The following is a 17,141-nucleotide window of genomic DNA, read 5'->3' as shown; positions in this document are numbered from 1 at the left end:
GTGTGCGTGCGCGGTGCGCCCCGTGCCAAGCTAACTGCGTGCCTGTCTGTCTCTCTCCGTCTCCGTGTCTCTGCCGGGGAACCGCGCTCCTAAAATAACCCCGCTACAATGCGCCAGCCTGACTCAGCCGCAGACAGCAGCAGCAGTAGCAGCAGCAGCAGCGCGAGGACGAAGATGGCGCACCCGGCGATGTTCCCTCGAAGGGGCAGCAGCAGCAGTAGCACCACTGGTGGTGGCAGCGGCCCCCCTCCCAGCGCCGGTGCTGGCGGTGCTGCCCTCTCCGCGGAGGAGTATCAGCCACCTCTGCTGGGCCAGCCGCTGCTGCCTGTGTCTCCCGCAGCAGTGTCTGCCTCGCCGGGTCCCCAGCCGGCACCTCCTCCTCCACAGAGCCTGAACCTCCTCCCGCAGGCACCGCTCCCGCAGCAGCCTCTGGGCCAGGCCGGAGCACAAATGAAGAAGAAAAGCGGCTTCCAGATCACTAGCGTGACCCCGGCCCAGATCTCGGCCAGCATCAGCTCCAACAACAGCATAGCCGAGGACACAGAAAGCTACGATGATCTGGATGAGTCCCACACGGAAGACCTGTCGTCTTCCGAAATCCTGGATGTTTCGCTCTCCAGGGCCACTGACTTGGGGGAACCCGAACGGAGCTCCTCTGAAGAGACTTTAAACAACTTCCAAGAGGCTGAGACTCCAGGGGCTGTCTCTCCAAACCAGCCTCACCTTTCTCAGCAGCACCCTCCTTTGCCTCACCCCGCCCAGCAGAGCGTTGTGATCAATGGGAGTGTTCACCCGCATCACGTTCACCACCACCATCCCCTCCATCACCATGGCCATCACCATCCATCTGCTCCTGGAGTGGGCAGCACACCAGCCTCTGGAGGACCACCTCCCAGTCCATCCTTTAGAAAACTGTCCACAACTGGAAGCTCTGACAATGTTATAACAACTGCACCAGTTTCTGCTGCATCATCCACTGGTAGCCCGGCATCTGTCATGTCCAATATCCGCACTACAAGTACTCCTGGCAATATAGGTGTGAGTCCTGTTACTGGAACTAGTACGTTAAGTAATATGGGTGGTGGTAGCTCTGGTGTGACGAGCGGCATGGTTGGTACTGTAAATTTAAACAACATTACAAGTACTGGTAACGTAAATGCTTTGTCTGGAACTGGCAGCAGTGTTAATGTGAATATCTTGAGTGGTATTGGCAATGGTACGAGTGCTTCCTCTAATGTCATTAACAATGTTACTAATCCAACAGCAGGATTGGGATCAAGTCAGCAGCAGCCTGCAGCTGGCACGTCAAGGTTTAGAGTTGTAAAATTAGATTCCAGCTCTGAACCTTTTAAAAAGGGGAGATGGACATGCACTGAATTCTATGATAAAGACAACACTGTTGCAGTTACAGAAGGAGTAGCAGTAAACAAGGCGGTAGAGACTATAAAACAAAACCCACTTGAAGTGACTTCTGAAAGGGAGAGCACCAGTGGGAGTTCTGTTAGCAGCAGTGTAAGCACACTGAGTCACTACACAGAAAGTGTGGGAAGTGGAGAAATGGGAGCACCTACTGTGGTACAACAGCAAGCATTTCAAGGTGTGGGTCCACAGCAGATGGATTTTAGCAGTGCTGGTCCTCAGCCTATTCCAGCATCCAGTATACCACAGAGTGTTTCTCAGTCACAGCTTACTCAAGTCCAGCTGCATGCCCAAGAAGTAAACTATTCGCAGCAAAAGCAAGGGGTCCAGCCTCCTGCGTCGGCCAGCCTAACCACCGTTACTGGAGTTCAATCAACCCCAGTTAATATAGTAGGTGTATCTTCAGCTTTAGGCCACCAACAACCTGCCATGCAGAGTATGGCTCAACAACAACTACCATATTCTCAGCCAGCACAACCTGTGCAAACTTTGCCGGTTGTACAACAGCAGCAATTACAGTATGGACAACAACAGCAGCAACAACAAGCAGTTCCTACACAGATGGCCCCGGGGCTTGTTAAACAAGTGAGTCAAAACTCTGTTACAGGGACGATGCCAGACTACATGCAACACCAACAGATACTTCAGACTTCAGCACCTGCCATGCAGTCTGGTACTACAGCAGTAGGAACAGGCACGCCAGTTCCTGTTGCTCAGGCACCAAGCATGCAGCCTTCAGTACAAGCACACCCTGCCGTGACACCAGCCCAGCCTGTTGCACATGCTCAAACAGCAATGCCAGCGGTAGGTACTAGTGGTCAGATTATGAATGTTGGACAACAAGGAAGTGTACCTACAGTTGTGCAGCAGGCACCTGGTGCAAACCAAATTCCTCCTCCAGTTATGCAACCAAGCACTGCTCCTCCAGCTTCACAAGTGGTGCAGTCTGTTCAGACTGGGATAATGCAGCAAGGACTACAGTCTGGTGGCCCAAGCCTTCCTCAGCAAATGATCATTGCTCAGCAAAGTACTTTGTTACCTGTACAACCGCAGGCACAGGCCGTAGAATCTGTAGCGCAAGGAATGACCAGCCAGCAGTTGCCTGCAGTTAGTCCTATACCTTCTGCTAGTACTGTTCCTGCTCCAAGCCAACCTAGTTCAAATATCCCTCCTGGTATACCGTCTGCTTCTATAAGTATGGGTCCACCACACAATATAGCACAAGCTTCAACTGTACAAAATGGGAATTTGGTTCAAAGTGTTGCTCAGCCTTCCGTGATATCAACAAGTATAGGTATGCCAGTAGCACCAAGTCTGCCACAACAGGTACCACTAAGCTCCACCCAGTTCCCTGCACAATCACTAACTCAGTCAATTGTAAGCCAAATTGAAGATGGCAGGCGCCCTACAGAACCTTCCTTAGTTGGTTTACCTCAAGCTGCTAGTGGTGAAAGTGGTGTTGGAGCATCAGCTCTTTCAGATGGGAGTGGCAGCAGCATAACGTCCTCTGCTTCCCTTTTTCCTCTGAAGGTACTGCCGCTGACAACACACCTTGTTGATGGTGAGGATGAGAGGTAAGAACATGTCAACTTTACAAATGGGCTATATATCCCTTTTGTATATGTTAACTAGCAGCTGCCATGCAACTGTGTCACAAAATGAAGTACAATATTGTATGCACAGCTTTAATACTTTTATTTTATGGGAGGAGGATTGTTTCTCATGTGGCAGCACATAGCTGCTCTCTTTAAAATTCTCACTGCTGCCCTTGAGAGGAATGGATTTTATTGATTGCGCTCTGAAACTTATGTTGCATGAGTATGTTGTATTTGTGTAGTAATAAGTAAGGGGGTGTGTATGTTACATGTAGCCACATGGACAGGGACTGACAAAAATACTCTTGAGTCTTACTTGCATCAGCTATACTTTGATTCCACTTAAATACAGTGAAATTAGGTATGCCTTACAAGCCTTGCACTCTCTTCTGTCCAGGTTCTTTTTTTCAGGTTTTGTCTTATTCAGGGTTGAACCACCTGTGACCATGCTCTGTGAAATGTTTTGACCTCCAGCAGCCATCAGCGACTTCAGGCGATTGGGTTGTAGCGGGGAAGAGGGGATAATTTTGAAATGGATTAATTTAGAGGTTGGTCCAAACCTCTGTGCTTCCTTCCTGTGTTCTCCATTGTTTATTGTCCCTTTCCTCTTCCCTTCCCTGACACTTGCTGCTTGTTGAATCCAGTGTCACAGTTGCTCTGTTCCTTTGCAGCCGATGTGCCTGTACTGCGCAGAGTGCCTGAGTAACAACTATTATATTATTAAAAACCAACCAAATTAACAAATAGCTTTGCACCCTTGCTGTTTCAAACAGATTGGGGTGGGGATGTGTGTATGCACATGTGCATGTGCTGGGTTCTTGAAGACTGTGTAGGGGAGCCATGTCAATTTCCAAGGCTCCTGTCTGCACAGAATGTAGCAGCCTTGGCAAGAGCCACTTAAAACTGCTATTGTTTAATATTAATTGTGTCTGGAAATCCTTGATGGGATTAGGGCCCTATTGTTGATATGCATTTGGATACTGCCCATGAAGACTTGATCACTCTCGCAAAGAATTCATAGTCTGAGGTGAAGAAAGGCTGCTAGTGTTAGAGATGGCTAACATAAAACGGAATTAAATGGCACTGAATATGCTAGGGGGCAACTCCCCCCGTCCCCCATTAAAAATGGAAAGATTCATTCAGACTAGAAGTGGAAGAAATACAGTAGTTAACTCTCTTTTGTCTCCAGTTCCTCTTTCAGTGCAGCCTTAATGAGACAGGAGGGATGCGTGGTTGCTTGGTTTGTTTGTTTTTCCTTAACTCAGGATTATTGGGTTCATTTAGCCCATTTAATTCTGAGGAATAGGAAAGGACAAATTTATCTTCTTGATGACTTGATTTCTTTAGGATGCTGACAGGTGTTGTTTTGTTTTGTCCCATTTTCTTTATGCTCTTGGGATTTGTTCTTTTTTGCTGTTAAGCGCATATATATTAGTCTCTTGTTTGAGGAAGCAATATTGTGCTTAGTATATACTTAAGTAAGTATCCAGGAAGTATGTTCATTAAGTAAAATGGTGGCATCCGGATTCTGGGATGTCAGTGTTTTATGTCTCAAGATTAATATACATACATCACAAGTAGTTCTAAATCTGACAGAGGAGAATACAGAAGAATAATGTAATTGAATGATGCTGAGTGATGACATAATTGGACTGAAGAAGAAGCTGTAAAATTCCATTGAGTATACACTTTTTTGGAGGGTGGAAAAATTAACCTGGGTAATATTTGATTTAAATTGAAGCCCAGATTTTATTGAAAGCATTTTATAATTGTGTAAAGCTGTATCCATATCTTCTATCCTGAAGTCGTTAACCCTGCAATTTCTTCTTAGTAATACCTACAGCACTTCCGGGCCCAATTATTAGAAGAGGGGCATACCATCTACATCCTTTAAGGAGCGGAATTTTCTCGTTCAAAGCAGTACCTAGTATTTGCCAAGTGTAACTCAGATCGCCTTTTCTCTGCCATGTTTTGAAATAAAGTGGAGAAAGATCTTAAAGATGAGTTGCCTGATAGGATATCCTATCCTGTGGAAAATTAATCTACAGACTTCTTTTATTAAGGAGAATATAAAAGCAATACTGGTACAGCTCTCGTTAATAAGCTGTTTGCTCTGACTGCTGTTCTTAGTCTGTCAGATACGCCTCAGCTATTGACATGTCAAGTGCTAGACTTGTCATCTGTCCTAATAGCTCAGTCTTGTAAAATATAGGCTGATTTCCTCCTTGATGGTAGGTATCTTTTTTTTTTTTCTTTTCCTTGAGTCATGGTATATACTGAGTCTGTTAAAATGCATCTTCTTGGTAATTTGTTAGATAAGGGGCTCAGTTTACTTTTAACTTGGTTATTAAAGCATGTCAATTTTGGATGTGATTATTTCATCATATATATATATGATGTAGTAATGGAAAAATATTTACCAAATCTCTTGCTTTTATTCCATTTTTAATACCCTCAGAACCTTTTAAATAAGTTTTGTTGTTGGCCAATCTTTCTTATTAGAGATATCTATATCTATCTATATCCATATCTCTAATAAGAAAGCTTGGCCAATAACAAAACTTATTTAAAAGGTTCTGAGGGTATTAAAAATGGAATAAAAGCAAGAGATTTAGTAAATATTTTTCCATTACTACATCATATACATGTTATGGAATGTGTCAAAGTAACACCTCCTTTGACAGTGTTTGCTTATCATGCCAATGAAGCAGTTACAGTAGGAATCAGTGTGTGGCATGACTGGCACAGTTTTTAGCTTTTAGTTTACAGATAAATACAAAATCCAAGTCTTTTAACAGTATTATACTAATTGCTCTAAGTCTGCAGTTAATTTAACAGCAGTTCAGTTTTTTGTTTCAAATGTTTCAATCCTAGTTATAAGCATTTATGAATGAAAATGTAGAGAAGTACTGCAACAACCTTTTCTTTATTTGTTTACTTCCTGCACTTGAGGGCACTTCACATTATAGTCACTTTCATTATTTCCTCTGTAGCCCATTTCACCAGTTTGCCTGGAGCTTTTATTTTCCCTTCCCTTCCCCCACTCCACTCCCCTCCCACTCATTTAGCTGACGAGTAAGAAAATGTGGTTGGATCTCAGTTTGGTGGGCTTTGATTTAAAGGCATATGTAATACTTGAAAGTGTTTTGTATCCATTTTTTAAAATGTGAGATTGGTATCAAAACTATACAGATAGCGATAATCTTTATGGAAGGAATTTTGACTATAAATTGTGGATGCATTAAACCTACCCAGCCGAATTATTTTGGACAAGGACTTTTAAAGTATCTTTGAGGGAAAACTATCTTAAACAAAAGGGTGCAATCAAAAATAAGGAGAAGTTTTACAGGAAAATGTGTACATATGCGAGCTATTCAGACCAACAATAAACATGAGATTTTTACACGTTGCCAACTCACTCTCAGACTGCAGATTGCAAGTAAAATGCATTGTGGCAAGCAAGCCAGGTGGTGGAATTGTGAAGACCGTGTATATGGAGGATAAACCCGCTTTTCCTGAGACCTGTTCCGAACTGTTCTTTGAAGTTTAGTTATGCAGCTTCTTAGTCCTCTCTTAACTAGGATTTTATTGTTGTGTGTTAAGTTTGGGTAGTGTGTGTGTCCTTAATAGTTTAGCACCTTAATTATTTGCACTCACCTAACAGGGTTGCTTTTAGTTAAAACATAAATCTTTAAGCACTCTTACGCTACAAGTTTCAGTAAGTAACTCTAAAAACTTACCACTGATTTCAAAATTTGTATCCCAGAAGAGTATGTTTGAGTCTTAAATCTTCAAAGATTTGGCTATTTGCATAATTTAGAAATACAAACTATGTTTACTTGCTCACTTTGGTGAATCAAGGAATTCAATAGTCTTCCATGGTAAAAAGAACATTTTTGCTACTATGTTATGTTGTCTAGTTCAGTTTCACTTGCCTTGGTGAAACAGAATGCCAAGCTCAGGCAGGAGGAACTTTGTTACTTCTCTGCTATATGGGAAGCAATGAGCAAGGCAAAAGTCTTCACTTATTCCTGCCTCCTAGCTGCTGGGGAAGAGTTCTCTTCCCATCATTTTGTAGGTGTCTTTGTTGTCTCTCAGACTTTGATGCATTGGGTTATGTTCATTTTAACACACAAGGAAAGTTGCAAGGGTATGTTGCAACACAATGTACACTGAGGGTACTCAGTGCATGGGGAGGTGTTGGAGGGGGTGTAAAGGAGCAAACAGACCTCATCCTTTGTGTAGAAGTAGCTTTCTTTGGCACCTTTGATAGGTGTGCTGTATCTCATGCCATGATACATGATGTGGTGAAGAGTGCCACAGTGGCTAGCACTTCATGGCTTTACCTAAATGGATGTAGATCTAGTGAACTGTTGATGGTGGTATGAGAACCATACTGTTTGTTGGAGATGCTGAGAAATACTTTTCCAGGCAATAGTTTGATTTACCTTCTTCCCTCCCCCCCCACCCCCAAGGAATTACCCTTAACCTTCAGAGGTCTGGTTCTTGGTGCTGTTCCATAATATTCTTGGAAATTGATTCATAATCAGGTCAAACTATTTCTGCATGCGAGTCTAAGAGAGACTTTTTCTGAGCTATTTAAGACTGAAAAGCAGTCATGCGACTTTCTCAGAGGTTCGGGGTTTTTAATTTTAATTTGGTAATAATTTTATAGACTTTTAAATATTTGCAAATAGAGGACTTCAGAATTCCAGAACTGGTTTGATATACTGGTAGTCTGAAACTCGGTCCTGGTCATAATGCTGGTTGATTAAGTCCCAGTGGAATGATGAGTCTCTCCTTCCTTGGCGAGATTGTCAGGTTACCAGAAAAAATTAAAACAGCAGGTTATTTACACTTTTAATAATGAATCCTATAATGGTTGGGCGGTGGATGGTTGGGGCACCTGTGCTGGAAATAATAAATAGTAATAAAGCATTTAACCGTGGAGAGAAAATAACACAATGTAAGAAGGCTAGCTAGAAAGGAACAGGTCTGGAAAAGACATAAGAGGTGGACCAAGCCATTAACTAAATATCGGCTTCAGGCACAGTATTATAAAGAGAAAAATGTTTTGGTGGAAGAATTCCATGCAAAGCAAGCAAGGTAGTAATAAGTATTTAAGTATGGTGTTGACGCATGTTTCCGCTTGGACTCTTGGTGTATTCTATACTCATGGTTTGAGAGTACAAGGAAAACGAGAGAATACAGAGCATTATAACAAAATTGGTACAAGACTTTGAGTTTAAAATTTATGAGAGAACATATTATATTTCTGTTATGTACTATCGTCTTGATGTGTTTAACAAAAGTGCCTACTGCATTTTAGTGTAGTAATCCAAAGTTATGAATATTTGAATAGCACCATGGTTGTTTGGGCTCATAATGGTTATTTTGCATTGAATGAACTGTAAGTAGGTCTTACTCTTATTCCTCTCTTTTTTGCCTTTTCCTGCCTTATTGGTTCCCAGGATAGTGCAACATTAAGTGGAAATAGGCGTCATGTTTTATGGGTCACTCTAAACAAGGGACTGTGATAAGTCTGTAACCTATTTCAAGGAAGCTCTAACAGTAGGTTTTCTTGCATGCACATGCAACTTCTTTCAAATTTCAGTAGCTGGAAAGTGAAGCATTCATAAGGAAGGCAATATGCTAAAAATAGTTTCTGCCTCTGCAGGGGTGGGTTGGGAAGGGAAGAGGGAGGAAGGTTGAAGGGAGCCCACATGTGCCGTTACCTAGCTGCTACCTGTGGACAACTGCTACTTAGTTACTTATTGCTATTTAATATCTTCTTTAAAAAGATTCCCCCCCCCCCATTCATTCTGCCTTTCAAGAACAAGGTTTGTCTTGTACTCAGGAGTATATTGTACGTGAAAAAATATGGGATAAGCAAAGGAGCATGATTATTCAAGAATATAATAGGACAAGAAACCAAAGCCTGATGCTAAGCTAGGCAGAGAAAAGCTCTTAAGAACAAATGGAGAACAGAATAGATTTTCAAGCCCTTTTATTATAGACGTTATGGATGTTTAAAGAAAGTCTGAAGATGTTGCTATGAATTGTGTAGTTGAAAGCTCTGCAAAATGTGGCATCAAATTGGGGGACCAAGTTCATCTTTTTCTGACCCTGACAGCTAACTCCATCACCATTCAGTCCTTGGCTTGCCAATGCAGACTGTTAAGAGAAGTGAATTGTGAAATGCTTTGTGGCCCAAATGCAACTCATTTTGGGTAAGACACCAAAAAGCTATTGTGCAGTACCTGTTTTTGGACCTTGGTTTGCTTTGTGGTAACAATTTTATGTGAAAGATTCCATCTCCAAATTAAGCTTAAGGGAGGTTTCAGCTGCGGGAACAAGAGGACCTGAAAGCATGCTATTGAAGGAAGTGGGACAGTCTTTGTACTTGTGAATGCAGAAAACTAATACATGTGACAAAATTGTATATTTTTTTTGCAATAAATAGTTGTCTATGCTGTGTCCCGAATGAATCATGAAGGCCTCCATAAAAATAGGTCTTTACTTTCTTTTTGGCGTTTCACTCTTTCTATTCAGTAGGGGTGCACCGATAAAGATTTTTTGGGCTGGTATCAATGGCTAATTATTAACAACCCATATTGGCCAATACTAATCCGATTGCTGATATGCAAGCCCAGCAGCTTGCAGAGCAGTGTCTGGCTGGTAAGTCTGAGGGGAAGGTGTAGGGGGGAGGGAAGGGGCAAGGGGGCGCAGATTGAAGCCCCCACAGTGAGGGAGTGATTGGGGCTGGGGACTAGGGCAGAGGCAGGGACAGGCGGTGCACAGCCAGAGTGGGGTGCAGGACAGAGCTGCAAGTGGTTCATCTGCGGGGAGGGAGGGATGGCTCCTGCTGCTATGCGCACCCCTGGGGGAGGCATGGGGGGCATGTGCCCCCCCAGATCTGTGCACAGGGTGAGGGCAGGTCGCTGCTGCATGCTTGAGTCTGGGTGTGGTGCCAGGCTCTTCCTGGCAGGAGGTTTGGGCCAGGGCTGCGCTTGAGGTGGGTGGTGGTGGCACTGGGAGGGGTGCTATGGGGAGGCTGTGGTGAACTTTGAAGTGGCTGTAGCCCCCCTTCCCAGAGCTGCTGCCTGACCCAGCACAACCCCCCTAGTGGGAAGAGCCCCATGGTGCCCTTGGCCCTGAGCATGCAGTGACAGCCCGCTCTCACCCTGCACGCAAATCGGTGGGGGGGGCACATTCCTCCCTTGGGGGTGCATGCAGTGGCAGAAGTGCACCCCTCATGCCCCTTGGATGAGCCACTTGCGGCTCCATCCTGTACCCTGCCTTGTCCTGGCCAGACAGCACCTGCTGTAGCCCTTGCGCCAGCCCTACTCCCTCCCTCACTGTGGGGGCTTCAATCTGCTCCTACCCCTTCTCTATAGATTTACCAGCTGGCCACTGCTCTTCGAGCTACAGGGCCATGCTCCTGGCTGCATTCATGCTGTGGCTGTGCCCGTGCTCATGGCTTTTATCGGTGACATTATCGGCCACGTCAGCCAAAAAACGCGGATTGCTGATCGTGTCAATTTTCCTCTTACAGGTACAATATGGACTGATATATCAGTGCATCTCTACTATTCAGAAGTGACTTCTGAATTTCCTTTCCTCCTCTACAACTTTAATTAATATTTATTGGTTAGTAATTGTACTTCAATCCAGTTAACTTAATAGTATTCATCTACTGTTTTGTACTCTAATAAATAACTTCCTGGTGTTTCAGTTGCCTTTTTCATACAATGATCTTTGTGAATTTTAGAAATATATATATCATGCTTAGATGTTGCTACCTCATGTTTTTAAAATGATGGTAATTGCTATGTGAATTCTTAAAATTTTTAGTTGGGCTTTTTTTTTTTTTTAACTTGGATGCATACAAGCGGCATGTTCTTGTGTTAAACACCTGCTTCCTGTGTGTATTCAGAGTCATATTTTTCCCAACATGGTAAGCAAATAAGACAAGTACTTTCAGAAATTTGGGTGTCTGAATCTGTTTAATTGGGGTAAGGTTTTCAAATTTAGGTATCTGAATCATATATGCTGAAAGTGTGACCTGGCTTAGAAGTGCTGAGCACATACAACTCATACTGGAATCAGTGGATCTCCAGGGGTTGAGGTTTTTCCTGAACATTGGCTGCTTATCTAGATGCTTGATTTTTAGATGTATAGGTTTGAAAATTTGTCTTAAGTCTAGATTTTTTTGCTAGTTCTGCACTGTTGTCAAACCTGAAGAAGAGGTGAGGTGAGCTTTGCTTTTGCTTGCACACAACTCTTGACTATAGTTGAATTACTAGAAAAAATTAAACCTTTGGTACCCCTGCACAGCCCCACTAAAGGGGATAATGGGGGCTATACTGTACATAAATGAGGGTGGAGTTTTGAAGGTGGTGGGGTTGAATACTCCAGAAAGCAACATAACTTCTCTTTTTTGGATCTAATCGTTTGAAAAAAAAAATGTGGCTTTATAAAGTCAGGAAATATGGAATCATTGAAATTATTATTAATGGATGCCAAAAGCAAAGAAAATCCTGCCAAATAATTGAGGCCTAGCTGTGGAGATACGGAGTGAAGATTAGATGCATCTGCTCAGGGGCAGGTTACTAACTGCAGCTAGAGTTTGTTACAGTTTGTGGTTAGCCCAGTCAAGTACTTAAGTATTCTAGACTGCTAGACCTTCATCCAGTAAAGCACTTGCATTCATGTGTGACCTCAAGCACACATGTAGCCCCATTGTTTTGAATAGATGGATGGTTGGTTGATTGATTTCGACAGGCTTATTTTATTCACATTAATATTTGTATTGGTTTGGATAGCCAGTGAGAAGTTTGCAAAGCTTTTTTTTTGGTTTCTGATTTCTTTAAATATACTATAAAATACCCAACTTCAGGGCCTGTTGCCCAAGTGAATAATGAGGAATTCTGTGAAATATGGAGATTGCACCGTGAATTAAGTTTCAGGGCTGAGGTTGCGGGTTCCACAACAACTTGAACTCGGTCCTGTTGTGTACGTGTAATGTTAGATGAACTGTTAATTTTATGTTTTAAAATCTGTGTGGAGAATGGTAATTGCAAAAGATCTATATGGCTATGTGGATTTGAACATAAAGTATTACTAGGGACTTACTCAATTTGCAATTTCACGGATTTCATGGAAATCGTGACATTGGGCAATGTCTGCAAAATCCATGGGGGGGAAAAAAACTTACTAAAAATAAAATAATGGCTCCCCAGTGGGAGCCAGCAGTCCTCATGGCAGCTATGCCTTGGCTGCACAGCCTGTGTGGGGGGTGGGGCTGCTGGCATAAAGTGGAGCAACCAAGTTGGTGGTTGTCCCCACCCCTCGCTGCTGATTGGCTGAGGGGATTGCCTGTTGTTTGACCCTTCCCCTTTCCTCCAATCAGTGGTGAGGGTTGGGGCCTTATGATAGGCATCCTTCTCAACAAGTCACTGGTTGGGGGTTGGTCCACTGAGGCCCCTCAACCGATAAGAGGTGTGGGAGGGGGGGCACTGCAATAAGCCTGCAAAAGTGGTGGCCAGTTCTGCAATCTGCCCATGAAATCAACCACCTGCCTCCTTAATTTGGGTAGGTCCCTAAGTATTAACAAGTATACTGGAAAGTTGTTTATTATATACTGTATTTATTCAACTATGAGATATTCGTGAATATAAGATGATCTCCCAATAATTTGATTCCATATATGGAAATTGTATGAATTAGTTATAATTTTCCAGGTGTAGAATCTATTAGAAGCTTTCCTTGAATTTGTCCCCTTCCCACTGCCACAGCAGTGAAAATAAATCTGGGGGGGGGGTCAGGTGGCCCCTATGCCCTCTGCCACAGCCAACTTATTCCCCCTGCAGCCCTCTTCTCCCACTTACGTTAGACCCTACTCTCCCTGAGCACGTGGAAGTGAGGGGCAAATTGGAATGCACTGAACTCAAAATGAACAGACCTGTAGTAATTTGCATGTAGGGCAATTTTTACAGGTACCCATTGACTTAATTCACCCAGAATTTATGCATTTTATTTTTATTTTTTTTAAACTGCTGCAAGTTTTATACTAGTGCACCATAAACATACTCTTAAGCAACACTTTTTAACCTATGTATATATAGCACAAACTCTGCATGATATTAGTCCAATGCCAAAAGGCGCATGATTGACTGTATAGTTCATTGGCTGGGCCCCAGCAGAGTCAACACTGTTTCAAGCCATGGTGACCCTGTAGCTCAGCACTGATCATTATGTGCGTGTACTGTAAATATTTCCCCTCCACCCCCAACAAAGGATCTACATGCCAATTAGCTCCCATGCATGACTGGAACCAGGAGTTCTTGTCTTGAATCCTGGGATCCTCCAAAAATGTACTTTCAGATGAGTCATAGGGCAAGCTGCTCTGGCTCTACGTCATGGAGGGTGGAGACACAATCATATGTGACAGGCTGAGAGAGAAGGCAACAGAGAGATTCTGGTTGAACTGTTTGGGGCCTCATTTGGTGATGTTTGCCAGATATTTAAGGCTGGTGAATAAACAGGAATTTTTGGAAATGGAAAAGAAAGGCACAGCTCAATTGTGGGAGTGAAGAGGAAGTAGAAATGTATTCAATGTAGTGGCTTACCAGAGCTTGAAAAAGTCAGGTCTGTGGGGAACTACCATATATCTCATTCAATCGATTTAATCGAACCCAGTGGTTCTCAACCTTTTTTGTACCGGGGACCCATTTGTAACTATCGGTGGCCAGTCCTGACCCAGTTCCCCTTACTCCTGACCCACTGTCTCCTGCCGGGCCCCAGCCCCCCCCATGTGTGGGGCAAAGGGTGGGTATATGGGGTGGGCAGGGAGGTGGGTCATATGGGGGCCCCAAGCATCCCCTCACAGGCTGGAACTCTGCCAGCTGCAAGGGAAAAGCCCCAGTTTTCCACGCTTTTCTCTCTTTAAAGGAGAATCCATTTTTTAAAAGTTTGTTTAGCGACCCTTCCATATTTTCTTGTGACCCACTTTTGGGTTGCGACTCATCTCTGTGGTAGGTTCCCATCTTTTGGGTCACGACTCACCTCTGTGGTAGGTTCCCATCAGCATCTCAGCCTTTTTGGCTTAGATCAAAAGCATTTTTGGCACCAAAGGAAGGGTGTTGGGGCTGATTCTGACTCTCCAGGTGCTGGCCTGGTATTGCAGTTTCCCCCATGTTTGGCACCAGTTCACTGCAGAGGGATCACCTGCCCATATTTTGTACAGTTGCCCCATGTGGGTCATGTCTTTTATAGTCATGCTCAGTGCTGGCTGCATTTAATCAACTTCAACTTCATAGTTGGTTTCTATTACTGAGCGCAAGCTTTTGGCAGCAGTTTAACAACAGACAGTTCATTTAATAAGGTTTCCTTGTATGTCAGTACAAGATGAGGGGCTTTTCCCCTCATGCTGACTGGAGGAAAAAACCTCGGCTCCTATTCAAGTAAATACAGTACGTTGTATTCAGAATATCATTTTGAATACAAACTGAAATGCAGATTGAATTCCAAACAGTTGCTATTTACAAATGCTGAATTTTATTTATAAATGATGCAGCTTAAATTAGGTCATCAACACTAGCTGCTACTTATAATCACATGCTAATATTTAAAATATGTTCATGTATTTGTGCCTTCAGTTAAATGTTTTAAAACTGGTAGAATTTGTCCCCTTCTCAAATCTTGTTAAATGGCATGAAAACAAGGCCTCTGTGATATCTTATTCTTGACTTGGCAATGAGTGCTCATTTGAACCCTTTAACACAATGATCTATCATAGAAATGCCCTTTTAGCTATAGCTAAACTTCTAAAAACTTTAAAGACCTCACTATTGATGCAGAGGGATCAAATCGCCTTCAAGAATGGATAGAATTGAGTTTCATGAAACTTTGTCTGACCTCTTAGTTTTCCCAGCTGGTCTCACTTTCTTATAGGCAGAGTGTATCTAATGTTAGATGGGATCTGTGATTACTGGTAATCATAACTTACATAAGAAGAAGGGCAGAAATCATAAGAACAAAAAATTATTATTTTTGCTTTCATGCATGTACAATACAGTTAGAATGAGTTAGGACATTAAATAATTTAAGTAATTAATTTAAGTATGAGATGATTACTTAGAAGTAACCCCTGTGTAAAGAAATAAAAGTTGAAGGCTTTCATTTAAGTTCCTCTGATTTAGGAAGCCTTCACCTTTGCGTTTGGTGGAAGTAGAATATCTTACCGATAGAGCAGTGGTTCTCAACTTTTTTTTTACCAGGACACATTTGTAAACATTGGCCACTCCTGACCTGCTGTCCCCCCAGTGTGTGAGGCAGGAGGTGGGTGTGTGGCATGGAGGGCCCCAAGCAGCCCCTTGCAGGCTGTAACTCTGCCAGCCTGCAGGGGAAAACCCATAGTTTCCCACGCTTTTCTCCTTTAAAGGAGAATCCATTTTTTAAGTTTGTTGATCTTTTTTAAAGTTTGTTCACCACCCTTTCATATATGCTTGCAACCCACTTTTGGGTAACAACCCACAGGTCGAGAAACGCTGCAATAGAATATAAAACCTGTACTTATTTTAAACCCCAAGCTGTGATTGTATGGCAGCTTTGAAAACTTTTTAGTCTTTTAAAGGGGAAATGGAATAGCAAACTTAAAATTACTGAATCAGAATCTAGTTCTGTTTAATAATTGCTTGATATATGTTTAATTGAATCTAATACTATGGGAGACCTGACAACAGTATGAAGCAACTTTTTGACAATCTTTCTGACTAAACTTGCTCCCAGAAGTTTTCTGTGCCAATATCCCTTTGTCATCAAATTCCTGATGTAATCAGGAACTTTGATCAGAAGGCACAGCAATCATATTGAAAGACCTAGGCATTAATCCTATAGCTCCTATTGCTGGTCAGAGTACCCTAAATCAATCATATCTTTGTTTAAAGAAGAAAAATTTTGGGATGCAAACCTTTTTGTTGTTTCAAGGTCTGGCTAACTCAAGGGGGTTGTGTAAAACACCGCCTGTGGGCTGGATCTGGCCTGCCAAGTGATTCTGTCCTGTGGCGTGTCTTTTAGCCCCACCTGGTCTAGGCCCAGGGGTTAGCCCAGGCCATGGTGCATGTGGTCAGTCTGGCTGCTGTTGGGTGCAGAGGTGGCACTTGGCACAGCTCACCCTATCCTCGCATGTGGCTCGGACACACTAGGAGCTCTAGTCCTCTGACTCGGTTTCCTGGCAGCAGCCACCACCCAGGAGCATGTATGTGCCTTGCCACTGCTGGGCCCATGCCCCGCTGCCTGGGAATCCTGGCCCATCTGCCCCACCTCAGCTACCAGATTGAGTGGGTGGGAAGGGTTTCTATGAAGACTGGTTTGGGACCCCAGTGGTTAGTGGGCTCTCAGCTGAGCAGATGGAATGGTGACATGGGCAGAGAAGGAGCGGTGCCTGGGAGTTGGATGAGCAGGCAGGGCTGGGGCTGGGATCGCAGGGTGGTGACAGCGCAGGACTGGGGCCTGGAGTAGAGCTGTGATCTGCTCCACGCATGTCCCTTCAGTGGTTGGGAATTGCAAGGTGGGGAACTGGAGCCTATCACAGGGATATGTGGGGAGAGAATTGCAGCTCTGCCCTGGTCCCATACTGTCACTACCCTGCAATCACAGTCCTGCCTCCCTGTCCTGCTCTAGGACACTGCTTCCCACTCACCTGTGGCCCCATCCCATCCCCCCTAGCTGAGTGTTCCTTGCCCATGGGGCCCCTTGCTGGTCTACATGGAGATTGCACCTGCCTGCTCCATCCAGAACCCCTAGCAGTGAATGCAAGGCAGACGGGCCCAGGGCTGGATAGGATGAATTGGCATTCCCCTCTCCCCCGGCCTGCAATAGCACTCCAAAATGCCGAAGTGGTTCTCCAGCCAAAATGATTGCCGCCCCCCCCCCCCCCCCCGGGGTAAAAACACCCATCCATGGTATGGAGAATAGTAGAAACAGAATTGGTATAGCATTTCAAGGTAGCATGATTATCTAGTCCTCTTCAGAAAATTTTTTTTAATGGAACTTTTCATAGATTCATAGATGTTAGGGTCGGAAGGGACTTCAATAGATCATCGAGTCCGACCCCCTGCATAA

General features: G+C 43.7%; 1 protein-coding gene across 6 annotated transcripts in view; it reads left to right on the top strand.

Annotated features, from left to right (window-relative positions):
* Positions 1-6: 6 nt before the first annotated feature.
* TSC22D1 (TSC22 domain family member 1) overlaps positions 7-17,141 on the top strand; it is a 138,199-nt gene continuing 121,064 nt past the window's right edge. For 4 of the 6 annotated variants that reach the window (XR_003092517.1, XM_006017324.2, XM_014527929.2 and 1 more), the window contains exon 1: positions 7-2,993. Coding sequence is in view for 5 of the 6 variants with exons in the window: in XM_006017324.2 (XP_006017386.1) it covers positions 109-2,993 (2,885 nt within the window). In the remaining variant the exon portion in view is untranslated. Of the gene's footprint in view, positions 2,994-3,411; positions 3,741-10,569; positions 10,601-17,141 lie in introns of those variants that run through there. The other 2 variants (XM_025196217.1, XM_025196216.1) reach the window with 2 other exon arrangements.

Source organism: Alligator sinensis, unplaced genomic scaffold (assembly GCF_000455745.1).
Source record: "Alligator sinensis unplaced genomic scaffold, ASM45574v1 scaffold59_1, whole genome shotgun sequence".
Classification (NCBI taxonomy): domain Eukaryota; kingdom Metazoa; phylum Chordata; order Crocodylia; family Alligatoridae; genus Alligator; species Alligator sinensis.
The sequence above is the reverse complement of the archived record's forward strand: the minus strand, read 5'-3'. Positions and strand labels throughout refer to the sequence as shown.